Source organism: Triturus cristatus, chromosome 10, assembly GCF_964204655.1.
Source record: "Triturus cristatus chromosome 10, aTriCri1.1, whole genome shotgun sequence".
Classification (NCBI taxonomy): Eukaryota; Metazoa; Chordata; class Amphibia; order Caudata; family Salamandridae; genus Triturus; species Triturus cristatus.
In genome coordinates, this window is record NC_140593.1 from 386989866 (window position 1) to 387016385 (window position 26520).

Genomic DNA, 26520 nt, shown 5'->3' on the forward strand with positions numbered 1-26520 from the left:
ACACCTTTTTACATGGTTACCATTAAAAGGTAAAAGGCCAACTGGCCAACAGTTGCTGAGATCTTGTGGGTCCAAAGTGTGTTTTCCTTTAATTAAAAATTGATAGTGGCATTTTTCCAATGGATGGTAAAATATCTTGTCTTGAAGAATAGTTAAACATGTCCAGGAATTAAGCATTGAAAAATGGTAAGTTGCATTAATTTAGCTGGGTGTAAACAGATAGGATAACCGCGAACTTAAGACCAGCCCCAATCAGTGTGAAGGATAAACATTTCAGTTTGGATACTTGAATTGTCAATAGGGTCACTAGGTGTGGGCATTTATTCTGCCTGGATGCGGTCATTTAATTGTTTACACTGGAAGAAAAGAGCAAGATAAATAGTTGTTTGGAATGCTGTAATGTGGCTGAAGGTGGTTGTAAATCTAAATGAATAATGTAAGTTATTACAGGGCAGACTGCACCTAATGAAGCAGATATGCCACTACAAATTCACATTTTACTTCTTCCACACACTACTGTATGGGACAGACTTCATATAGAAACAAAAGATAAAAGGCTGCCAGGATGAGCGCTTTATAGACCATCAGAGGAAATAGAGGAGCAAAACAAAGTAAAGTGCAGATTGCAACAAGGGTAGATGACAGACCACCATAGTAGTAACCACAGTAACTGGTTGCAGCCATACTGGATACTGATGTACCCAATGGCTTGCCATGAGGGCCAGCTGAGACTTAAGAGCAGGGAAGGAAATTGTCCGGGAGTGGTGCGCAGGAAGGCGAAAACACTTAAACACTGCATGCAATGAGGCTCGTCTTTGGAAGCAGATTTTTTTTTTTTAATTTAAAGCATCACAAAAAGAAGCCACCTGTCTAAACGTGGCAGGTACACTTATAACTCAAAAATAAAAAGTAGTGTGGATGATACCTAGCAGGCAGGCGTACTTCAATAAGCATAAAGCTCATTTCTAGTTTAATTGCACTTCATAGGAAAATTTGATTGCGGATGCAAAGAAACCGCACCATTTTAATTCACTGCCATATGAAGACATAACCGGAGCAGCACTGAGGCCTTAACGCCGCTTCCCCAAACAATCAGTACTATTTATTATTCCACTTTATAAGACTGACTGCCTTCCATACTTCCCATGTAAAATGATATAGCCAAGCATGTTTTCACATGGGCCACAGTATATAAAACTATGACCAGGCTGGATTTTACCAGTGAGCGAATGCATATGGAGAACGGTGACCATTCAAAGGTACAGGACCGAGGATAGAAAAATAATGTCTTGGAAAGCGTTACATGGCTAGTCGCTAGTCTCTACTCTCCACTAACCATTGTTCCCACCTTAAGTTTCCTACCTCAAAGAAACTAAACCGGATTCCATAATTGCCAATCGTTCAATAGCAGTCACTTCACCACACCTGGATTTTTTTTTTCTTTAATAGCACCCATGAACTAACGTATTTCCACACTGAACTACTCAACTAAGCGGACTAAGTAGTTGTCAGTTTGCATTGTTGTGTTCCTCCACCCTGTACAAATAACGACCATTAAGTAATTCTCAATCACTGCATCATGTTTCAAACCTTAGCGGGTCACTGTTTAACTTAATATGAACTTAACTTTAGGTAACTTGGCTAATTGTTTGGGACTGTGGATGGCTGATCTAGTCGATTACTTTGAAGTGGACAGGGGAAAACAATCCGATTAACCATTAAGTAAAACAGGCCAATTTGATCATGGTGGACTGCAAATCCCGTAACACTTGCTACTCTTGATTCAGATTGAACGAATTTTATGAATTTGGGCATCTGTCTAGAAAGAATGTTTGGCTGCTACTGTACATACACGGAGAAAACCACTAAAATTGTAAGGACCATAAAACAGAGCAACAATACTCGGATTAGTAACAGATGAGCAACCAGTCTCCAGTCAGCATAGGGGACACGTTGAGGCAAGCCGAGCCCCCAAATGTTTAGCTTTAATCTTAAAATGAACCACGATCAAGAATATAAAACTATTTTATTGAACACTGCTCACCAGTATTTACAATGAAGTAAACAATATACAGTCTGATAACATTCCATTTACTACATGAACATTCCCAGGCAGCCCGTAGAGGACGAGGGCATACGCTACAAGCGTTTTAGGCAGGCCAAGAGGAGAATACATGCACATCAAAACATTACAAAAAACAAATGCAGGTCTGCTTGTATGTTGAGAATTCAGTAGACATGTCATGTTAGGGTTTATAAAAGCCTCATACGAGGAAAGGATATCTCAAGATGCTGTCTTCTTTTGTAATGTAAAGCAAACTGCAGAAAGCTTTACTCAGCCATTGCCATCTACTGTTGATGCCAAAAATTCTACAAAAGAAAAAAATCTCTAGAATTGTTTTTTACACTGTTGCGAATGAATCTTTACAGTACTTCAGTTTAAAAAGCAAGTTATTGTGCTTCGTCTTCTGGACATGAATGCCAGGTTAACCGTTCTTCATAAAAAGCAATCACAACTTGAGGACACTTGACGTTTGCTTCTTTTGCTGGCACTAAATCTGCTTCATCAGAGTCCTTCCTAGAAATTAAAAGGGTAAGAGAGAATAAGACTTATAGCACTGATCTAGTCCAGTCCCACCCCCGTGTAAAGGAAAGGAAGTGTACATGGTCATAGATTAAATGACATGCCACATCGAAGATAAAAGTAGCCGATTTTATACAGGCAAACAAAGCTACTTTGATTAGCAAAGTTACGGTGTGTGTAATCGTCATGGTTGGGTTAAGTGAACTCAAGTGTCATTTCAAATGTTAGCACTCAGACCATGTCCCAAAACACAAGTGATAACTTACCACGTTCAACTACATTTGTTGAGCACGCTATTAGTGGGAAATAAGATCCTACCTACTGAAGGACCAACTATGTAAGGGCGGGGTCAACAAATCCACAACAACCGGTAAGGAGCGGGGCCAACAGAAATCCACAACAACCCCAGATAACGAGTAAGCCCTCCCGACCCAATTCTCTTTCAGTAAGAAGGCAGCTCCCCTGCTGTAGATTGTATTCAAATCACCCCACACAAAGTCAGTCTTACCATTTCATAAGAAACATAAGTTCTCCACTGCTGTCTGTAGCTCCAATTATCCTCTCTGGGTCTAGGGCACGAGCAAAGCCCCTTGGCTTGTCGATCTGCCAGAAGGTCAAAATGTTGAGAACTTAATGACTGCACGCACTTCACAATTGTCCACCCTTCCCCCGACCTCATGAGGCTATCAACAGTTTCCTTTTCACCAAGTGCGTATGAATGGGTGAAGCATACCGAGTCAAACAAAAACTACATTTTGTTGAGGTTTAGCGGATTAGAAAAATACGAAGCTTAGATTTTCCTAAAACCTAGAATATCAGGCAGTGGAGCACGCCACACAGCCACTGTTAACTAAATGTCAGGGATATCACTTAAACAGCGTGAAAGCAAAAATACTTACAGATTCTCTCTTCTTCTTGGTTTTGCTGTCTTCCGATTCGCTGTCCGACAAAGATTTCCTCTTAGCCGCCTCTGGCTTCTCTTTGCCGGCTTTTTGAGAGTTCAGGAAAGCTTCTATTAATTCCGGACAATCTAAGTTTTCTTCAGGTTCCCAAGTGTTGTCAGCACTGAAAAAGATTAAAACGTGCGTTTTACGAGGATTCGGAGTTGAGATTACTCCTTGCCAAAGTCACACAAAGGTTAGCTGCTCTGCCATGCACAGGTTCAGTATGCACAACTTCTTAATAGCTATGGTGTTAGTAAACAAGTTTTCCCACCACTTAATATACATGCAGCAACCACACACATAAAAGGTAAAGTATACATTACAAAGAACATACTCTGTAAACCCTTTCCACTTCAAGTAATATTCAACTTTCCCATTGACAATACGCCTATCCAGGACTTTCTCCACAACAAATTCTTCTGGTTCCGCTTCTTCTACCTTTTTTCCTTTGCCATTCTGCTTCTTGCCCATTTTTTGCTAAAAAAACACACAAGAAATTAAGTAATACCAAACCATTTAAAGTAATGAAACGTATCTTATTCAACAGCATGAGACCACCATATACCACTTTTGAGTTTTACACCTAGTCAGTCGTTTTATCGCCCACCATCTTTTCTAATAGAAGCCATAGTACTTAAGTGAGTAATTATTGAAACCCATTTAGAAATTCGTTTCTAACCTATTATCCCCACCCTTCGCAGTCTGAGATTTTTACAGCAGCAGCATTTCCGGGCCAAGTGCTTCAGGTGGAATAGAACAGCTGATGAATGAGATTAATGTCTTGGGTAAAAACATCCTATAGCATTTTATTTAAATATCCTGCAATGGAGTAGCTACACCACCAAAACCTGACTGAACTAACAAATCTGTGTAGGCTGTGGGTCATTACGTACCAATATATACAATCTTTGGGTAGCGCATGACACTGGCATCCCTGGAAGGGCTACATAGCGCGCGAGCCATACATTATATATGGGATTTAAGACACCAATAGAGGATATTGAAACCATACCTATGCATGTACGAAGGCATGAACAGTGCCAAATAGGCCACACATTTTACACAGGGGCGGTATTTTGCAGGAAGCACCCAATGGAAAGCTATTCTAGATTACGCTCGTCGACCTGTGTAGCCATTTTTGTTCCATCCCATGTAGGCTAACATGAAATCCAAGACCATTGATCACCAAACCTTTTTTGGCTCCTCTGAAGGTGGGTCACAGCTCAATAGTTTGGTTTCAGCGTGACTGCAGACGATCAGTCACGCAAAAAATAAGATACATGATAAAAACACAAAGAAAGGCGGTCCCAGCTTCAACAACCTGCGAGCAGCAGCAGCTTCAGAAAGTCAGGCTCAGAGCATCAACAGCCCACCCCGCCCTCATGCACTCAGAGCGGGAGAAGCCCCTCCCGCCCACACCAGACCGCATGGCCTCACAATGAACAGAACATTTATAAAGAAGCCCCCGCCACAAAACCAAAACTGGACGGAAAATTAAGAAACTTGCCGATTTAGTCTGCGTCTCGCCGACGCCTTCAGCCCCGTTGGGACCCAGCCTGCCTCTAGACGCTAACCGGGGAGTTCCCTGCCCTGGCGACAGTGCTCACAACACGCTGCAATACAATTTAGGGCAGAAAAGCAAAGCATATTATTTCCTACTTGCATCCACATACCATGAGAGCGCAAAGTACGGGGGAGCGGCATCCGTTACGCTTGCACGGCTAAAGATGCAGGATAGACGAGCACAGAGCACGCCAGCCGCCATCTTGTCTAGCAAGGGGTACGCATGGAAGAGAGGGCGATAAGGGAAGCAGGGAGGTTTAAGGGAATGATAATGAAAGTATTGCGTGCCACCCGCTATTACAGAATTCACGTAGAAGCGCAGCGCCTACTGCAAACGCACCCTCTCGCGAAGAGGGTAAACCCCCTACGCCATTTGGAGAACACAGTTTCAGCGTAAAGTACAAAAGAGGCCAGTGTATTGCACCTACAAAAGTAACGAACTGTGACGTGGGTGGGGCGCGTGCAGTTAATTGTGACGGGAAAGAGACCGTTATAGATTACTTGACGAAGCGCGGGGTTAAGCAGGAACGCGCGAAAAAAAATCTTACATTGGCTCACGAGAAAGGAACCAATATCGAGTCACTTACCCGGCTGATTGCTTCTTCCAAAAGAACCGACAGATTATAACCACTACTGTGATGAACTTAAAAGCCTGTTCTGTACTCCCTGCCGGCTTCTGTCTTGTTGAACTGGTATTTCGCTAGAGGCGCGCCAAAATGAACACCAGCCACTTTTTTTTATTTCACTAAACTACGCGAGAGCTTGGGGAAGTAGGCGGGCGCTTAACTGGGTGACGCACTTCTAACAAAACCTCCGCCTCCACGCCATTGAAAACCCCGCCTTGTATGGTCCTATCTTAATGTAGCACATGACAGAGAGTAACAAAAATCAATACATTTTAAATAATCAAGCTATGTGTGCAGGTTACAGTACAGCATCTTTGAATTTTACGAATAAGCCCCACTTCGGTGTCTTGTGTGAACATGACGAGCTATTTATGCCAGCAGGCATTGTATTGCCTGATTGTAAAGGCTTTGCTTTTCTGCGCAACAGCGCTGTACATCTACAAAGAACAGGGAAATACGCATTTCGGCATGCACATTTCTAACCCCCAAGTATTTTAGACATGGGAGGAACACAATTCACTACATAGGTTTACGCTACGCTGTAGACTGATATTTGCGTAACTTGTGGGATTATGGGTAGGCGTCGCCACTGTTGGCAATACCACCGTTCCGCCCAGCGGGACTAGACAGTTACGCTATCATCGTAGGGGAGTGACGTGGTGTGTGAAGGAGGGGGAGTCGTTACAGTCAGAAAGTTCTAGAGCGTGGGATCCGGTTACAGCTGGTTATCGACAGGCTAGGGGAATACGTCGGCTGAACACTTTCTGTGTTCACGTGCTGCCCGAGACAGATTTCCTCATATCCCGTTTTCTTCCCATACAGTTTACATTTTATCGTTTTTATATGGAGAGACGAAGGATGGAGGTAAGCCACGATTGATGATGCAGGCAGCACAATAACCAAACGACGCAGTGTTTCTGTGTACTAGTGATGAGTGTTGTTGGTTGAGCAGTGAGTGGCTTGTTGGTCGCGTGTGAAGGAAAGTGTAACGGCACGAAGACAATACGTTCAGCTCTTGGTGATCAGTGGGCCATTTAGCCGGTTTCTCCTGACAGCAATCCGCGAAGGCAGCCATATTTGATAAAGTGTGCGTATCTCGCGTGCTCCGCCTCTTTGGCTAGGTGTTACGGCGCCGCGGCTTGGCCCAATACTTTTCCGTAGTCCTAGAGAGGTGTGCGGAGATATGGGTTTAATTATGATGTGATTTCGTAGGCATCAGGAGAAACGCCCTTTCATGTTCTTGGTGTTAGCTGTCATCTCTTTAACTACAGAGTCTTCAAGAATGTGTTAGGGATTCTGTTATGTTGGGATGGTATGCTTCCAATCGTTTGAGTTAGCACGATAGATACTTTATCGTAGTTAAGGCATGCATTCAATTAAACCGATTTTACACATACAGTTGAATACTGGGGACTTGCGTGTCGAAAATAGGGACCTGGGTGTCGCACAATTGGGTTCATGTGATTAATCTACCGAAACTGAATTAATCACATAACGCGCCTTCTCAGTAAATACCATATATCAAATCCGTGGTTTATGGGCGTTGTAGTTATTCGATTGAATTGAACATATTCGACGTTCACGTGCGAATCTAGTGCCTGAAAACGAAATGTAATGACAGAAACTCTAAATTTACGGTGACGTTGTGTCATCCGGTAACTCTGCCCTTGTGGGAAATTCTCATTGATTAACATCTATGTTGGCTTATTTATAAAGCGTATATATATGAGTGATGGCCTGGCCTCGAAGTGCTGTGCGCATGGGCAGCAAGCCCTCCCGTATAGCCGGCGTGGTTTTGAATTGTATTGTTGATGGGAGTGGCCAATGTTGTAAGCATTTCTGTCATGCTAAAAAAAAAACACAGTACTGTTTGATTGGGTTGAGCCCCTCTTAGCCGTGTCGCTGCAATTTATTCATTGTAATGCAAATAGTTAATCGACTCCTTGTTGGGGCTCTGCATTATTCGGTAGGGGAGAGACGGCTTTATAATGCTTCCTGAATTCCCGTTAGTCTGTAGTGTTTATCTCTACTGGGAAGCTGTACCAAAGTGAGCTGTTTGTAGAGAGGATGAACACATTGACAACTATTTTGATCCGAGGTGCTGCCAGAGCTCAGGGAGTCGTATATATTAGTTTTACTGTCAATAGGTCTCGCCAATGCCCTAGCTATGTTTTCCCCTTTTACTGCACTATTTCGTGCTTATACAGGCCAATTGCCGAGTTCTGTGTGCTATTGAACTGCAAAATGGCAGACTCGAGATTCGCTGAAATGTCTCTATCCAAGCGTGTCTCCATTGTAGGCCCCCTGAAGCTTTAGGCTATCATTATACAATTTCAGACACCGCTTATATGAGCCCAGCACAGTGTATTCAAACGCTCCATTTTTATCAGCGTGGCATAATAGTTTAATCTTTGTGTGTCTCCCCCCCCCCCCCTCCAGCTAAACGTGAATGAATGAACTTCGTTTTAGGTGTGCATAAATAAAAATCTGACTGCCATCATTGTGTTTTGGACTTGACTTTCAACTCTCGTATTAAGCAGTTCTTCCTACACCTAAAACTAACAATCAGATCAGGGCTTAAGCTAATTTGACTGCTGCTAGATTTAAAAAAAAACATACTATGAACGATTTCCAGTGCTTGGTGTTTGCCATCCTAATGCTTTTTTATATATAATCTTTAGCGAGAAAAGGAACAGTTTCGCAAACTGTTTATTGGAGGCTTAAGCTTTGAAACAACAGAAGAAAGCTTAAGGAAATACTATGAACAATGGGGAAAGCTTACAGATTGTGTGGTAAGTGTGAATTTATTGCTTTAATGTCTGTACCTAAAAACCTATGTAAAATACAATATTACAGTTTACCTTTTGAGTCTTGTATTTCCATGGCTTTTTACGAAAGCGATGTCTACATGCCTCCTTGCTATCTAAACATTGATATTGTATTGTCAGTCTTGTCCAGAATGTTCTTTAATTTGCTAGTGAGGCCTCCTGGTTGAAAACCTTGATCATTCCTTCTAATTTAAATCGGTAGCCTCCACTATTGGATCTTTAATTGATTAGTCATTTGTATAAGGGGGCAATTGGCCCGAAAATCATTCCTAGACAGACTACTGGGACCAGTTCAGGCACGTGAATCTGAAATTTACCAGCACTCCAACCTTGTTTTCTGGACCTTCCCTGATAACTACATCAATACAATTTTTTTTTTTTGCACATTGTGCTGGAGAATTCTAGCTACAGATGAGTCCACTTATTTTTCTGGACCATTCCCGAAGGAGACCTTATTTTGTGTGGTGCTCTGTACTGTGTGTAATGTAAAGAAATCCGTGAGGACCTCCACAGTGTGTGTTCTTTGACTTCATTTCTCCCATACGATGTGTGATCTTTTTGTCAAGAAATGGGGTTCGACTGAAGCAGTCAAGAAAAAAAGAAGGAACTAGCATTTGGGCGCTTCAAAGGAAAAGTACAAGATTTCTGAGAATTCACCTCTTTGCCTCCTGGGTCATCCTAAAGCGGGTCCCTTAATCGTGCATTCAACGTAGCAGCGATCCAAGTACCCAATGGTTGTAAAATGAACACAACAGGTAAAATGGTTTATGTGGGTGCAATGTCCATCAGAGCTGCTAAGCCCATTGGAATAGTGGGCAGGTACGAGCGGCAGATGTCAAATATAGCCCCATATCTAGACCTATTGCCTGAAATTAGAAAGGAAGAAAGTGAAGGCTTTTGCACCCGAGGGAGAGGAAGCATCTGCTACGCTCAGACTCATGGACACATAGATTATTGGCTTTAGGTCACTTGCCGAAGCCTCTGTGTTACACAGGCAAGAACTACTAAAAACCACTTAGTTCGGGTCAACAGTCAGAATAATGTCAGATCTCCCATTTGTGGGGGGGGGGGGGTTTGGCCTTTTTTGCTTTCCAAAACCGGGGCGATGCTCTGCCGAGTATTAAACATGCACAGCTTAATCCCTGGGCACCCTGTGGTAACGAAAGGCATATTCCATTTGAGGATGAGGGAGAATACTGACCTTAGGTGATCCATATGTCACATGGCTATCTAGCACATCGGCCACCTTGCATACCTCAGCTGTATCTGGATTATGCACCCTGTAACCAAAAGTTATAGCACTAAGTAAAACATCAGTGCTTCTCAAGACAGCCACAGAAACGTTTGACTTAATAAAAGGCATAAGACACCAGATACCACGGACAATTTTCTTGCACCAGATATCAATTTACGGGTAGTATATCTACCTTCAACAGCAGACAAATGGGTGCTGGATGTAATTCAGTTTGGTCAAACTGAGTTCACTCACGAGTCTGCCATCCAGAATAAACCGCAAACAATTGAAGTTCTTTAAGGCAGAAATCCACAAAGGAGCTATTGAAATGGTTCCTAATCATCAAAATGCAAGGTTTTACTCCAGGCACTTCCCCCATAAATTGAAAACTGCAAAAGAGTTGAGGCTCATTTTAAATCTCTGCCCACTAGGTCTCTTTAAAAGGACACAATACGTTATGGTGACACATCCAGAAGCATTACCGCTTCTCATGAGGAACGAATAAATGACATAATTGGATCTCGAGGGTGAGTATTTACACAATTCCATTTACACAACCCATTGCATGTTTCTAAGATTGCAGGTAGCCCAATGCCACTACCAATTTAGAGTCCTTTCCTTCGGCCTTCGATCTGCACCCAGACTCTTACCAAATTCATGGTTCGGTTTTCGACCCACCTTCAGTATCTAGGACATCGCGTCTGCCCTTAACGAGACGATTGGATGCTCAAGGCTCGTCCAAAAATTGTACAAATAACTCAGTAGCAACCTGTACCAGACTCTTGAATTCTCTAGATCTCCGTATGAACAAAACCAACTCTTCTCAGATACCATCAAAGAATATTGCCTCCATAGCAACAAACCCAAGTCTTTTCTTACACCAAAGAATATTCACTTCTTAGAAGCAATAATAGGCACTGCAGAATCGAAAGCATTTCCATCGATGGAAACACTACTGGCTTATCTATGGTGCCAAAAGAAAAACTGAAGAGACTATTAAGTTATGATATTGTTGGGCATCGTGCTATTACCTTCTTGCAGACTGCGCATGAGGATTGGGAGCTCGCCTACAATAACTTCCTGAGAGAGGGCAATCTTCTCCACAGGATAAAAGTTAACACAAATATGCTCAACTCCTTGCTGTCAGAAGAGTTCAGCAATTCTTTTTCTTTCTTATGCTGTACTCTCAGGTGTTGGCCTGAATGGACAGCACCACAACAATGTTTTAGACACCGGGTGTAACACGTTCTTGAATTCTGTCAACAGAAACTCTGAATTTATGGCCTTAGCCAATTTTACAACGGAATTAACCTTTCAGTTCAACTTTTATCAACAATCAAGCAGATTACCTCAGCAGATCTCTACTTAACTGTCAAGCTGGAATTGAAGTGCAGTGTCCTGAAACATACTGCTCCTCTAGGGAAAATCAAGAATAGACTTTCACTGCAAAGGACAGGAAATGCCACTCTTGGGCAAGCAGGCATCCATAACCGTGTGGAAAATGAGATATGCTGGAGTCTATATGGTATGCCACTGGGTTCACCAAAAGTGTACATGGCTTCAAGATTGCGGGTACCGAAAGATGTGCTTCACTTCGCCTACCTTACCTTAGGGATGAAGTTGGCATAACTCCTATTCTTCTTGGTTTTCCCACCCAAAGTGGGGGTGTAAAGCGGTGGGCTGCCATGTGCTGCAGGGGCTGGGGGTCGCATTACAAAGGTGGCAGGGCTTTAAAGCTTCCCCTTCGAGCACTGGTCCATTCTGGGGAAGGAGGTGTGGCAACTCTTCCCGGGATGTGCATTCTTTTTGGTCCCAGAGAGCAGAGGCTCTCCACCCAGGTGTCCAGAACATGTCTGTGTGGCAGGCTGCCTTAAACCATTCAGTGCCCACACCAGGGTGGCTATGTTTTCGTCAGTCAGTCAGTCAAAGCTTTTATTTCGGTATAATACCATAAAAAGACATAAATACATATATACATTTAAAACATGATTAAATAGCATTGTGTAAAGTGTAATCCATTAAAACATTAAAATAGTTCCATAAAACATACGCAGTAAAAAACGTGATCTTTTCCACGAAAACAAGTTGTTAAAAATTAATCCAGGGCCAAAGATATACACATTACGCCTCAAAGCACTATGATGGTAATATAGGTAATACTAAATCAGGAGAGATGAGGGCGGAGGACATAAATTTGGACCTTGCAAACCACATTGAGAGGAGGAATTTAGCCATTACAAACACTATCAATGGAGTAGTATCATATTTCAAAATTCTAAACACCTCCTTGTGGTCCCTGAGACCCCTAGACTTACATAGCTGGACGATCCACTTTTTTCTTGCAATAATATATAAAGGGCAAAAGAGAACAACATGCAGCTCTGTTTCACAGATAGCAGAACATAGGGGACACGAGCTAGCGGGATCTACAACGTTGGACCATCTATGTGTGAGATCTCTCAGCGGAAGCGAACCGTGTCTGAACTGGATGTAAAGTTTCTTTGCCAAAGATGGTTGGATAACGTCCAGGAAAACTTCAAACTGGGGACTACACTTAATATCCAAAAAGGTGTCAGTAAGCCTACCCAGGGAGGAGTGGAATAGAATTCCCTTCCTATAAGATTTCAAAACCTCCCGCAATGAATTCTTCGAGAGTGCACGGCAGGTCTCTTCCGGGGCGGACCATAGATTCCCCATCCCAATTAGGTTGCAGAGTTTCTTTATGTAGGCAAGCCAAGGGATCTTGTCCGATTTTCCCCTTGCCATAATGTCACCAAGATCATGCCTGTAGCTTACCAACTCGGGCGTTGGCCAAAGACGCCTCCAGAACTGAAGAGGATGGTTCAGGGCAATCTCTTCTATGGGAACCAGACCCAAATCCCATCTCAGAGGAATTAATGGGGTGCTGACAGGTAGTTTCAGCAATCTCCTGATAAAAGAATTCTCAATAGATGAGAGGGAAGTGGGGGTGGAATATCCCCATAATTCAGCGCCATAAAGTGCTCCTCCTCTGGCTTGAGATTTATAGATTTCCATAGGGGGGCCCAAAGGTTTAAAAGAGGAGTTATTAAACACCTTCAAGATGCCCCCCACTGATTGGGCTAATCTCAAATTTGCCTTCGCCAAATGGGACCCCCAATTCATTTTGTCATTAAGGGTCACCACCAAATACTCAAACGTGGCAACCCTATCCAACTCAACATCTCCCAGTTTAGGATGGGGGCAATTAAATGAATTAGAACCGAAAACCATAAATTTGGTCTTGGAAAGGTTCAGTTCCAGATCCCTGATTTTACAAAAGGAGCAGAAGGCCTCTAATGTACGCTGGATGCCCATGTAAGATTGAGATAACAAGAGCGTATCATCAGCGAACATTAGGGCCGGGACCATACGCCCCGCCAGTACAGGGGAGTCCAGGTTAGCGGAGCGCAGAAGATACTCAATCAGCCCATTGATGAAAAGGGAGAAAAGGGTGGGGGCCAGGACACAGCCCTGCCTCACACCCTTCTCAACCGGAAATGGCCCAGAGATTTCCCCACATCTCCCATATCTCACCCTTGCATAGGTGCCTAAGTGGAGGCGTTTGAATAAATGGCAAAGGTAGGGGGGGCACCCATCTCTAGCAAAAGGGCCCAGAGTTTTTCCCTTTGCACCATATCAAAAGCGGACCGAAGGTCCACAAAAATCAGATACAAATTACCAGCACCCATGCTGACTGTCTTCCAATAGATCAAAAGTAATCTAAATAGTTGATCAATAGTAGAAACCTTAGCTCGGAACCCCGCCTGGAGGGAGGTTAAGATTTGTTGATCCTCCATCCAGAACTGCAATCTGGATAAGAGGACTCGGGCGAACAGCTTCTGTAAAACATCAATCAGGCTTATGGGGCGGTAATTGGCTGGATCCAGTGGGGAAGATTTTTTGTGGATGGGTATAATTTCTGCACCCAACCAGGTGTCCGGGATTCTAAGGCCCTGCAAAATAGCATTAAAATACACACATATATAAGGGGCCCAGATTTTTACGTCACTTCTGTAGAGGTCACCAGGGATCTTGTCAAGCCCCGGAGCTTTCCCTACTGATAGGGAATTGAGGGCCAATTCAATTTCTGAAAGAGAAAAGGGACAAATCTCAATTTCTTCCTGACACAACAGGTCCGTTGCAATATCAATCCGTGACATGCCTGCATCGGTGCCACCCGGGGGGTTACTGACCGAGAAGAGGGGTTGGAAATGGGCGAGCCAGACCTCCTCGCTGAGGTTAGGAATATTTGCAGGGGTACTGGCTACCGTGCCCGTTCGGACAATGTTCCAAAACGCCCTCGAGTCACGGTCTACTAAAGCTTGCAGTAAATTTTGCCACCTTAGATCCTCCCACTCGGCTTTTGCTTCCTTGATCAGGTTTTTGTAGGTGGCCCTAGCCGCCCGGATACTAAACAGGGTACCCTCTTTTACTTCTTTTAACAGGGCAGACTTAGCCCGCCTACAGGTACCATTAAACCAGTGCTCGGGCCTAGGAGGCCTTGGTTTTGAGGCAGTAGGGCTGTAGAAGAAGCTAGCCAAACTGCCAAGGAGATCTTTGTGAATGGTCTGGAGATCAAGGAATCGGGACTGCGGGATGTCCCCGGCGGGGGTCAAGAGGTGGGAGACTGCTTCCAAGGAGCGGGTCACAGTGCTATATATATGAGCAAGCTTTAGGTCATCAGACACTACCCTTTCCCACCTAATCCGTCTACCACCTGCCACTAGAACCAGATTCTCACTATGTAATGGTGATTGGGGCCTAGAGAATTCGCTACCACCTAACTTGTTAATCAATTCCAGTGACAGTAGGTTATGATCGCTATCGACCCGTGGAATAACAGAAAAGGCGGCCAAGTGGCCCCAGAATTCCACGTTCACCAAAACATAGTCGATAGTCGAACTGCTCCCGGATCTATTAAAGGTGAAAGAACCCGGCACGTCCGGGCAGAGTCTACCATTGCAGGCCCGCAAGGAGTGTGCAATGGTAAGCCTATTAATCTCAAGGGCTAGAGGGGAAAGGCGTTTGGCAGGATAGGAGATGAGGTCTGGGATTAGATAGGTTTCATCCTCGTCACAGGTGGGGGGGGGGATCCCAAGGAGGAGTTCGAAGTGGCAATTAAGGTCTGCGCCAATTAGTTTATGGGACGCGGGTGGAAGAGAATGTAAAACATCTTCCAGGGCGCCCAAGATCGACAGACCCAACTGTACCGGCTGGGGGCGCAAGTAGACATTTATTACTACTAGCGAGTAGCTAGCGGGGAAAGTGAGTAGCAGGCATAGGATGTCAGGGGACTTTGGATCCAGTAACTTTGCTGAGCACCCCAAGTGTGTTGCAACCCATACTACTAACCCCCCCCGAAGGTCTTCCTCTCGCCCCTTGGACTGCTGGGGCCGAAAATGATGCATAACCCACCCTCCATGGTATGGACCGTAGCCAGGTTTCTTGGAATATGCAGATGTCGTAATTGTCCATTAACTCTCCCCACTCGGGATCAGAGAGTTTGGACTCCAATCCGGCTACATTCCAAGACCCAACTAATGGTCTCCGGATAGGTATTCGGGGTGGGCTGTCAGCCGGAGGGGGGGAAGAGGGGGGGCTGTGGGAAGCAGAATGCTCAAGGGGGTTCAACACTAGACATCCCACCGTGGCGCTGAGGGACAGAAATGAAGGAGAAGGGGGCCCAGGGCCACTCTCCGGGCCAAGAGCTGCCGGGGGAGAGGCCATCATCGTATCATAGTCATCCCCAGCCTGATTCCCCCCCAAGGGCATAAACCCTCCCTTGCTAGGACTCGGAGGTGATGGTCAGTCCACCGCGTTGAGCACGCCGAAACGGTTTTCAACCGTGATGTTAAAGTAAGAATTATGTGGGGCCTGGTGGAAGTATGGTAAATCAACTGGATCCAGAGTATTGGAGATGGAATAAAAATACCCCAAATGCGATGCCTCAATGGCTCCCCTTCTGTGGTGCCCTCCCTGCTCCAGTATGTGTCCTACTACTCTGGGGTCCCTAAAGTTGATCAGGACACAGTCCCCCCCTATGTCCTTTGAGCGGGTCCCCAGCCAGTTAACCCTCCGAACATGAAGAATCTCCCCTCTCCCTGCTCCCTCCAATGGTCTATTTTTGGACAGCCAGTGGATGACTTTATTTTTTAATTCAGAGTAAGATTCCCCCCTTCCATTCAATAGCGGTGGAACTCCTGTGAGCACGATCACATAAGGTGCTGCCTCCGGGGGAAGCTGGACTAGAAGATGGGAATCTTCCGGGCTCCGTAGGGCTCGGTTCCCCCCCCCAGAAGGGAGGGTTCCATCCCCGTCCGAACTCCGAGGAGCTAAATCCCTGCAGCTAAAAAGCTGCTCATGTGATGGAACAACAATAGAGGCTCGGGGCACAGTCGGGGGCATGCGGGAACCAGCAGTGGGGGAGGGGGCAGTTGGATGCACCAAAGAAGGCTGGCCTAGATCCGTAACCGACTGGTTCGGGGGTAAGGGTGTCTGTATTTGGGGGGTAGGATTGGTGAGGGTTACTTGAGTACTGGCACCCTCCGTACTACCCATGTTGTACTTTAAGTCCTGGTTTGGCTGCTTCTTCCCGAAACCTTTGGTATTAACTAAGGATACCAACCTGTCAATTTTGGATGACAGGGTTTTTAAAAGATGGTTTAGGGACTGATCTATGTGAGACTGTAGGTCGGTTAATAAGGTAGTCACCCAGGTCGGAGGGATAGAAGTAGGAGGGTGATGGATCGGGGCCAAGAGGGGAGAGCTGTCTACAGGAGGAGCTGGTAAGGAGCTCCTTTTTCTAAGTTTCTGTTTTTTTTTTTCCTTGGCTTTACCTGCTTTATGGGGGCCACAATAGAAACAAAGGAGGATGATGATGGCCCATCTTCCACTAGAGCTGGCTCATCTATTTGTGCCTGAGCACACGGTAATTGTGTGAACGAGGGCAACAAGGAAGACATCGCACCAGGATCCACCTGGTATGAGGATAAGTCAGCCAATCCATCAGAAGGAGGGGCCAAGTTAAATGCCGGTGTAATCGACAACCGTCTTTCAGTATTTTCGATGGCTGTGGCCACCGCCCCGATGGTCTTCTGCAGCATCTTATCTATCGCTGTGAGACTGGGGATCTGTGGAATGGAGTTGACTAGCTGTCTGGTCATAGGGCGACTAACTGTAGGTTTGGAGTGCTTCCCCATGATTCCAATGAGCCAACAGCGATAAACAGTGAGGAACCTCTAACACAAATACCTAAAATCCAAACAATATGAGATAAAAGGAACACACTCTAAACAGAGCAACAGACTGACAAATAGTGGATAAAATGGCCTTAGCCAGTGGGGAATAGTTCACACTGTTCCAAGGAGCAGAGCTTAGAGGAGCGGCCCAGCCCAGCCTCCTTTGGCCCCTGACGGCCACAGACGGCCCGCCCTCTGCCCGGGCTCAGCCCGGCGACGCCCGCGCGCGTCCCGCGACGCGGAGGGAGTTCCTGGCGTTTATGCGCCTCCGGGCGCGAACTGGCGGCAAGTGGGCGTGCCAAATCCCTAGAGCACGCTGGGAGCTGTAGTCTCCCCTGCGGCGGCCGTGCGGAGCTGGAAGCTACGGCGGCGGGGGAGAACTAGCAGCGTCCGGGACCCAGCACCAGTGTTGTCCGTGGCAGTGTTTCGCGGTAAGTGGATGAAAAGAGCTATGTTTTCACTGAGCACCTATGAGGTGCCCTGTGAGTACATGGTGTAATAAATCTCACACTGGCATCAGTGTGGATTTATTACAAAGAGTTGTTTGGTACCAAGCACTCATGGTTTCCGTGAAGCCCATGTACTCATTGTGAGAAAGTGGCTCTGTATATACTGTTCCTTAATAGGTACATAGTGTACAGAGTCCACAGTCCCCCAGGGTTTAACAGAGGTTAAAGTTAGATATAACCTTACTCTCTAAAGTGGTAGCTTGGTCGAGCAGTAAGGCAGTACCAGAGGACAGTGTAAAGCATTTGTTGTACACACTCAGTCAGCAAATGGTTTCAAACACTCAATAACTGAACACTAGGCCAATGGTTTATATATAAAAAATATATGCTGGTTTTATTTTAGAACCAACACTTGGATTTAAAATATACTTTCTCAACAGGAGATGTTTCATATAAATACTTTTGCAATATGCAATAGACTTTAGTAAACAGTTACAGGTGGTTGCAGTAGGCAACTCTATTTTTAAACACAACAATACATTGAGCTCAATGGTAAATTCAAGCTATTTGCAACAGATTACTTTTTAGATTACTTTTGGAATTCCAGGACTGGATCCTAGATTCAGTCCTGGGGCAGTTCTCAGAATCAAGTGATGAAAGTCGACTTAAGTACTGTAATGATTTTTAACTAATATTTAGTTATTTTAAAAGTTGACACTTAGAAAATATTTCAGAGAAAACAGTCAATGATTCCCTATGGAAGAAAATTCAGGTTACAGGTACAGTATGTTCTCGTTACTTTTGTAATCCAGTACTGGGTGCCTAGACTCAGTACTGGGACCTTTATCCAAAACAGGTAAGTAATTACGTTTTCAGATATTATACGAGTTTTGAAGAATATTTAAAGATTGCAGAAATCGACACTTAAAAGAAATTTCACAGAAAAACAGTCAATGGTTTCCTATGGAAGAAAATTGAGTTAAGGGTAAGTACAGTTGTAGGTATTTTTCAGAGTCAGTGCTGGGCACCAAGATCCAGCACTGGGAGCTCACCTAAGAGCAGGTGAGTAAATTCGTTTTTGTCACTCGGCTGATTTTTGGTGAATATTTGAAGATTTGAAAAGTCCACACTTAAAACAAATTTCAGGAAAAAGCCAGTCAATGTTACCCTATGAGGAAAATAGAGTTTGTGGTTTAAGGGTAAGTACTCGACTGGCAGATTTGAGGTTCTGGGCACAGACTCGGGGGTCTCCCAGGGTCAGGTAGGTACAGTTGGTTCACCCTCAGCGGCTCTAGGGTGGCCGGGTGCAGAGAGAGTTAGGACCAATGTTATCCTATGAGGGATAGGGGGGGCCTTGTTTGGTGGCTGCTGACTGGCAAGCCACGCGGCTGTGAGAGCTGGGCTCCTGGTCACTTACTCAGGGCAAGTGGGGAAGTAGGTAGGTGTAGAGTTTTCACTGCCAGGGCCACTCGGGTGGCTGGATGCAGAGGGCTTTTGAGCCTTCAGGCGCTCAATGGATTTCAATGGGAAATCTCCGGTTTGGAAAAAGACTGCAAGCTCGGGGACGAGGACTCTTCAGGTGCCACTACCACTTCGAGAGGTAAGTTGGGTAGTTGGAGGATAGGTAGGTACCCCGGGATTGGGCACAGGGGGCCGTGGGGCGCAGCGTGCAGGGGTGCCTTTAGGTGTCGGGAAATCTTACCCTCTGTTGATCGCAGTGGGGGGGGGCACCTTGTTCTGAGGCAGCAGGCTTCTTCAGGAGTGTCGAGGGAGGTCCTTGGGTGCCGGACTCGGGGTCACAGTCGCCGTGGGGTCGTCCTCAGGGTCTTTGTTCACTCCGGCACTGGCCAGGCTTGGCTGGTGCAGAGTGTGCTGGGTTCGCAGTTCCGGGCTGCTGGCAGGGGTTAGAGATAGGTTTCGAGTAGAGCCTCTACTCATGGGAGTCCCAGGGGCTTAGAGCCAAAAGGTAGCCAGGTCCTCCGGGGTTGGTGAGGTTGCTAGCCACAAGAGATGCCGGGCTGGAGCAGGAGCAGGTTCAAGGGTCGACAGGCCGGTAGGGCTGGGGCCAAAGCAGTTGGTGTCTTCCTCTTTTCAGCAGCTGCAGAGCAGGTCTTCTTTCTTCTTGCTCTTCGTAGTTTTGAATCTGGAATCTGAGGAAGGAAGGTTCAGGGTGCCCCTAAATACTAGATTTAGGGGCGTTACAGGTAGGTGAAGGGCAGGGACCAATGGGTCCCCGTCCTGGGGTGGGTACACCCCCTATCCTGCTTCTCTCCTGTGGGAGGGGGGCAGTAGCCTAGTCCTGATAGGGTAGGGCTTCCCATCTTCAAGATGGCGAGAGCCCGGAGATGTGCTTCACCTCGCCTCCCCCACCTGAGGGGTGGGGTTGGCAGGCTGGCACATCCCCTGTCCTTATTTGGGGTTTCCGGCCAAAGCTTCCCGCCAGAGTGGGGGGTTGCAGGGGCCTGGGGAAGCTCACAGAGGCGGCATGCCTTTGAAGCTTCCCCCTGCCCATCCTGGGGGAGGAGATTTAGCACCTCGCCCAGGATGTGCATTGTTGCAGGACCAGGAGAGCAGGGGCTCTCCTACCCAGGGGTCCAGCAACATTTCTGCTGGGTGGCAGCCTAGGCAGCCTCAGAGCAGACGTAGATTTGTAGGTTAGGTTTAAGGGGGCACCTCTAAGATGCCCTCTGGGGTGCTGGGTACATTAAATCCCACACTGGCATCAGTGTGGGTTTAATGTCCTGAGAAGTTTGATACCAAACTTCTCAGTCTTTCGTGTTGCCATTATGGTGCTGTGGAGCTCGTGTTTGACGAGCTCTCGGCACCATGTACTCTTAAATGGCAGCACTGCACTTACAGGGCTCAGGAATGGACCTGGGCACTGTAGGGGCACAGGGCTCCTGCTCCTGTGCCCACACCATTGGCATAAGGCAAACAGCTAGAGGGGTGACTGATGTATGCCATGGCAGTGTAGGTGTTGGGCATGGCACACAGGGATGTGTGCCATGTCGACTTTGTTTTTGTCTTGCACCCAAACACTCAGCCTGCAAAGGCAGTGTGCGTGTGTAAGGGTACAGGGCCTCTAAGGGTGGCGCAAGGAGTGCTGCAGCTCTTAGAGGTCTTCCTTGGTCACGAAGCCCTGGGTACTTAGGGTACCATTTACCAGGGGCTGACATGTGGCCAGGGTTTGCCAATTTGGGTTTGGTTTGTTTTAGGGAAGGAACATGGGCCCTGGGCACCTGATTGGCAGAGTCCAGGGCACACCCAGTCAAAGTACATTCAGCAAAAAGTGGGGGCATACCATGCAAGAAAGATGGCACTTTCTCACACTCATGGCTTACTTGTACTTACAATATTTGAGAATTGACTTGAGTATGCAGATATGCCCTCACCTGTGGTATAGTGCACCCTTCCTTAGGGCTGTAAGGCCTGCTAGAGGGTTGACTTACCTATACCTTCAGGCAGTGCTGGCTGGCATGGCACGGCACCCTGGCAGGGTGCCATGTTGTCTGTCTTTTTCCTCTCTGGGGTATTCAAGCTGCAAGGGCAATGGCATGGTCCTAGTGAGGGGGGAGGGGGAGCTACTAGGGGTCCTCTTCAGCTCCCGGTCCCTAGGTACCCAGGGTACCACTTACTAGGGATTTACGGGGACACAATATACCTCAATCGGAATTTACCTGACGGCCATTTCGAATACTGTATCTTGTGTGAACACATAAGGGTCACACAAGATTCTAAAAAGGTTTATGAAGTAAGTATTCATACCGTCTATGACACTGACCGCAGTTTGAGCTTTAACAATCATGTTGCTGGCAGACCTGATTAAACCAATTCATAAATCAAGCCTAAAATCCTTGACCTGGAAATCTGCTTTTGTTTTGGCCATAACATCGTTGAGGAGAGTTAGTACAGCGAGGAGTCAGATCCTTGCCTTTACGACCATAGAACATTCCCTGCTGTTCTCTAAGGATAAAACTAAGCAAATAAGGGAATCGAACCAGACTCTAGTGTCCTCCTCCGGACCTTGTAAAGGCGTCCCAGTCTCAAAACCACGGAATATCAAGATGGGTAGCTAAAACAATAGCTTTTAGTCTAGCAAAAGTAGGAAGTCCTCTCACATAGTTATAGCCCATTCCACAAGGATTATGGCAACTTCATCAGTGCTCTAGGCAGGAGTGCTACTAGTAGACATTTGTCATGCTTCAACAATGAGGAACTTGCGCACATGAGACATTGCTTGGGAGCAGTTCCATATAGGGATGCAGCGGTGGACAGCCGGGTTCGAGGCATGTGGGCTGCTGAATTCATATCTGTGCATAGATCGCCGCCTAGTGTTGGGTCCGGATGTTTGCACGTTGTTGTCCTGGAAGAGTCTTCGAAGTATCCTTGGATAGGTGACTCCTCCCCTGGACTACAGTGCGCATGGGCATCCTCTCCATCCTCAGATTGTTTTTTTCCGCCATTGGGTTCGGATGTGCTATCTTAGCTCAAGTTAGGAAAATATTTTTTCGAGGCCAAAAGGCCTTTAGTTCGCGTCGGTACTGTTTATCGATCGGGTTTCGATAGAATTTGTTAGTTTACTAACTTTCAGCATCGACTGCTTTCGCATTTACCTGTCCATCGACTACTTCGACGATGGAATCCAGGACGCCATTCAAAAGGTGTCCGGTATGCAATGCGAAGTACCCACACATCGACGTCCATCCGGTGTGCAACAAATGCCTTTCGCCGGACCACGACGAATCAACATGCATGGCCTGTGCCCGGTTCCGCTCGAAGAAGACTCTGCGGAATCGACGAGCGGCGAGACTCGAGGCGCAGCACGCGGCACCGGCCCCGACAGACATCTTCGGCGAGGCCGAAGACGTCGAGGAATTGGAAGTCTTGCCCTCCAGTCCCGTTTCCGAACACGAACCCGGATCGGACGAGGAAGGCGAGTCACTCTTCCACAGAGGTGAAGACGACACCGAGGTAGGAGACGACGAGGAGGCCTTCGGGGCCGAAGAAAGTAGCTCCAATGATGAACAAGGCCTACCTGTTCAAACCGTTCAAACACCAGTGCCACAGCCTATGGCTCCGGTCGAGGGATCGCCTTCGGGCCTTACCCGAGACCCATCCCGCAGTTCTTCGGCCCCGCCCTCGGGCCCGGCCTCGGACGTTTAGCGGCAGCCATTACTACATAAACAGGCTGGTTTCCCTATCACAAAACCGAAACCGAAAGCTGCTCAGGTTCTACCGAAACCGAAACTGAAAGTAGCGCTGGTCGGATCGAGGCCTTCGACGCCAGCGCACCGCGTCAGCACCGACCGCACCAAGAGGGACTTCGGTGCCGAACTTGCGGCGGGCGACGTTGGAGTCGACAAACGTAAAAAAGCCATCGGCACCGACAAACCTGCTCGGCTACCGGCACCGACGACACCAAGGGCCGTACCGCCTGCTGTGTCTCACATCGCTCCCTCGACGACACCTAAGCCTCAGGTATCGAAGACTTCGACGGTGATCTCTTCACCCCGACTCGATGACCCGCCGGCACCGAAAAAATCTACGGCCGCCTCTACGAGCCTGGCCGGTGCCAAAGCCTCGAAGGCGCCCCAAGTACGACCTGGTGTGACGCAAGGCAGCAAAACCACACCTGTCCTCCAGGACACGTCGGGCTCCGGTTCGGTCGGAGCTCCCGCAGCCTCTTCGGTGCCGACCAACATTACCTTCGGCTTGCCTCCGTCAACAATCCCAAAAATGTTCCAACTCAGGACACGGGTCACCCAACCTACAGTCACACCTGCTGAGACGTCTCCGGCACGTATCATCGACGCCGGCACTGGCAGAATGATTCTCCAGGACCGAAGGATAACTTCGGAGCCGCCATTGGACCCTTTCAGGATCCCACTAAAAAGGAAGTTGCCTGCAGAATCGGAACCTCTCCTTTATGAACCCTTCCATTCATCCTACCAGGATCCACACCGGTTCTCCCCCACACGCTCCGATACAGACGCATTGGAGGACTACATGGCTGACCAAGTCCCCTACCATGTAGACACGGACCCTGATGACCAGCAGGACCCTGATCAAACTTGGGGCGACCCTGCAGACCCCAGTGCACCTCTCGATGCACAGGATCCACAACTCTATGGGGCAAAGACATCTCCTACGGAGGATACTGCGGCGTTCAATGCTCTTATCGAACGTGCTGCCAATAACCATGGGGTGCAGCTTCACTCTGATACCATCGAAGATGACTTTCTAATGGACACCTTTGCATCCTCAGAAAGACATGTAAAGACTCTGCCAATGTTGAAGGGGGTCCTCAATCCAGCCAAGGACATTTTCAAAGAACCCACCAGGGCACGAGTGATAAACCCCAGGATTGATAAAAAATACAGATCAGCACCTGGGGATCCTACTTACATCAGAGGACAATTACCACTCGACTCCATCGTCGTAGCGAATGCACGCAAGAGGGCACACTCGCAAACAACAGGTGACGCTCCTCCCCCGGACAAAGAGTCCAAGGTGTTAGAAACCTCTGGCAAGCGAGTTGCCGCCCAAGCTGCCAACATATGGCGCATAGCCAACACTCAGGCGCTCCTTGCTCGCTATGATAGAGCGCACTATGACACACTTGAGCAAATATTCCAACATCTCCCTGACCAGTTCAAGGAAGGCGCAGAAATGCTCATCAGAGAAGGACAGCTCCTAACGAACGCTTCCATCAAATGCGCACTAGATGTTGCAGACACGGCTGCCAGAGCCATAAACACAAGCGTCATGTTGCGACGACATGCCTGGCTACGGATCTCAGGATTCAAGCCTGAGGTACAAAACAATATACTGAACCAGCCCGTCAACCCCGACTATTTATTCGGGCCAGAGGTTGACACCACCCTCGAAAAGATAAAAAAGGATACGGACACTGCAAAGTCCATGGGCGCACTACAAACTCAGTCCTTTCGGAGCGGCTCCTTTCGTCGCCCCGGAAACAAGGGAGCAGGTAGAGGACAGGGGTCACAACAAACATATAACAAAGGCAATACACAGACCACCTATGATAAAAACACCCGAGGTGGATATCGTGGCTCCAGCACAAAGGGCAGAGGACGCGGCTACGGCAACACCAGGTCCTCCCCCAAGAACAAGCAGTGACGCCCTCTCCCTTCCTCCCGACCACATAACACCTGTCGGGGGAAGGCTACAAAGGTTCCTGTCCACATGGAATTCCATCACCACGGACAGGTGGGTCAAAGATATTATAAAATACGGTTACTGTCTGGAGTTAACCTCCACTCCACCCACAATACCACCAAGAAGCCGTCCTATGTCCTCAGAGCACTTAACGCTCTTACAGCAAGAAGTGCAAAGTATGCTTCTAAAAGGCGCTATAGAGGTCGTACCCATCCACGAGCAGGGTGCGGGAGTGTACTCCCTCTACTTCTTAATTCCAAAAAAGGACGGGTCGCTCAGACCTATATTGGACCTGAGACCCCTGAACCAGTACATTCTTTCAGAGCACTTTCATATGCTCACTCTACAGCAAGTCCTTCCGCTTCTCACGCAGGGAGACTTCCTAGCCACACTGGACCTCAAGGATGCGTACTTTCACATACCCATCCACCCCTCACACAAAAAATACCTCAGGTTCACTGTTCAGGGGCAGCACTATCAGTTCAAAGTCCTTCCCTTCGGCGTGACAACAGCGCCCAGGGTTTTCACGAAGTGCCTAGCTACGGTGGCAGCACATCTACGGAGGCAGCATATACACGTCTACCCCTACCTAGACGACTGGCTCGTTCAAGCGAAGTCAGCCCAGCAATGTGCAAGCCACATATCCCGCACCATTCACCTTCTTCACAGTCTGGGATTCTCACTGAATTATCCAAAGTCCCATCTCCAGCCCGCACACGTACAACAGTACCTAGGTGCGACTATAGACACTCTGGCGGCCACAGCTCAGCCAAATTTAGTGAGGATCGACAGCATACAACTGCTGATCTCCAAATTCAAACCCAATCACTCACTTCCAGCGCGAGTGTTCATGCAGTTGATAGGCATGATGGCCTCCTGCATCTTCATAGTCCCGCACGCGAGATTACATATGCGCCCACTTCAGGAGTGCCTAGCACGTCAGTGGAATCAGGCTCAAGGACAGTTAAAGGACCTAGTGTTGGTGAGCGGTCGGGCATACAACTCTCTGCATTGGTGGAATCCACAAAACCTTTGCAAGGGCCGACCGTTCCAAGAGCCTGTCCCACAAATAGTACTGACAGCGGACGCGTCTCTCCAGGGATGGGGAGCTCATGTACTCCACTACACAGTGCAAGGACTATGGACAACACAACAAAAGAAGTTGCACATCAACCTTCTGGAATTGATGGCAATCTTCCTAGCCATGAAGGCATTCAAAGTACATCTATGCAACAAGGTCGTGTTGATCCGGACGGACAACATGACCGCAATGTACTACATACAGAAACAGGGAGGCACACACTCTCCACAGTTGTCTCATCTGGCTCAGAGCATGTGGAAGTGGGCCATTCAAAGGAACATGTTCCTCATGGCGGAACACCTCCCTGGCAAGGACAACCAGATGGCGGATCTGCTCAGCAGACACAGCCACCAAATGCACGAGTGGGAGTTACACCCATCAGTACTCCGACCGTACTTTCAGCAGTGGGGTCATCCCGAGATAGACCTATTCGCGACAAGCGAAAACGCAAAATGCCCAAGCTTCGCCGCCAGATTCCCACATCCGCAGTCGCAGGGCAATGCGATATGGATGAACTGGTCCGGCAGATTTGCGTACGCTTTTCCCCCAGCGCCATTGATACCGCTAGTGGCCCGCAAACTCCGACAACACTCCCTGACACTCGTCCTAGTTGCTCCCACGTGGGCACGCCAGCCGTGGTACACCACCTTCCTCGAACTTTCCGTGGTGCCGCATCAAAGGCTGCGGATCAAACCCGCGCATTTGACGCAGAACCATGGAGAGGTTCAGCACCCAGATCCGCAACAGCTGAATCTGGCGATCTGGCTCCTGAA

At 47.4% G+C, this 26520-nt stretch overlaps 2 protein-coding genes across 4 annotated transcripts in view; one reads left to right on the forward strand and one right to left on the reverse strand.

Annotated features, from left to right (window-relative positions):
- Window positions 1–2009: 2009 nt before the first annotated feature.
- On the reverse strand, window positions 2010–5847 carry CBX3 (chromobox 3). 2 transcript variants are annotated; one of them, XM_085631650.1, is made up of 6 exons: window positions 5679–5847; window positions 5036–5141; window positions 3863–4005; window positions 3484–3649; window positions 3093–3187; window positions 2010–2578 (listed from the first exon to the last, which is right to left on the reverse strand). In XM_085631650.1, exons 3-6 carry the CDS (start codon window positions 3997–3999, stop codon window positions 2452–2454), a joined length of 525 nt encoding a protein of 174 aa, XP_085487776.1. In that variant the 5' UTR covers window positions 4000–4005; window positions 5036–5141; window positions 5679–5847; the 3' UTR covers window positions 2010–2451. The 2 variants fall into 2 exon arrangements, with proteins under 2 accessions (XP_085487776.1, XP_085487777.1); XM_085631651.1 differs by lacking the exon at window positions 5036–5141 and having other exon boundaries at window positions 5679–5845.
- A 463-nt stretch (window positions 5848–6310) lies between these two features.
- Window positions 6311–26520, forward strand: part of HNRNPA2B1 (heterogeneous nuclear ribonucleoprotein A2/B1) — a 265052-nt gene continuing 244842 nt past the window's right edge. The window contains exons 1-2 of one of the 2 annotated variants that reach the window (XM_085631649.1): window positions 6311–6581; window positions 8399–8509. In XM_085631649.1, coding sequence (XP_085487775.1) covers window positions 6561–6581; window positions 8399–8509 — 132 coding nt within the window. In that variant the 5' untranslated portion in view covers window positions 6311–6560. The remainder of the gene's footprint in view (window positions 6582–8398; window positions 8510–26520) is intronic. The other variant, XM_085631648.1, reaches the window with a different exon arrangement.

Coding starts and splice junctions, on each gene's coding strand:
- CBX3 (XM_085631650.1), bottom strand. CDS start 3,999: ATGGGCAAGAAGCAGAATGGCAAAGGAAAAAAGGTAGAAGAAGCGGAA. Junction 3,650..3,862: donor AAGTGGAAAGGGTTTACAGA/GTATGTTCTTTG, acceptor AATCTTTTTCAG/TGCTGACAACACTTGGGAAC. Junction 2,579..3,092: donor CTTATGTTTCTTATGAAATG/GTAAGACTGACT, acceptor TTTAATTTCTAG/GAAGGACTCTGATGAAGCAG.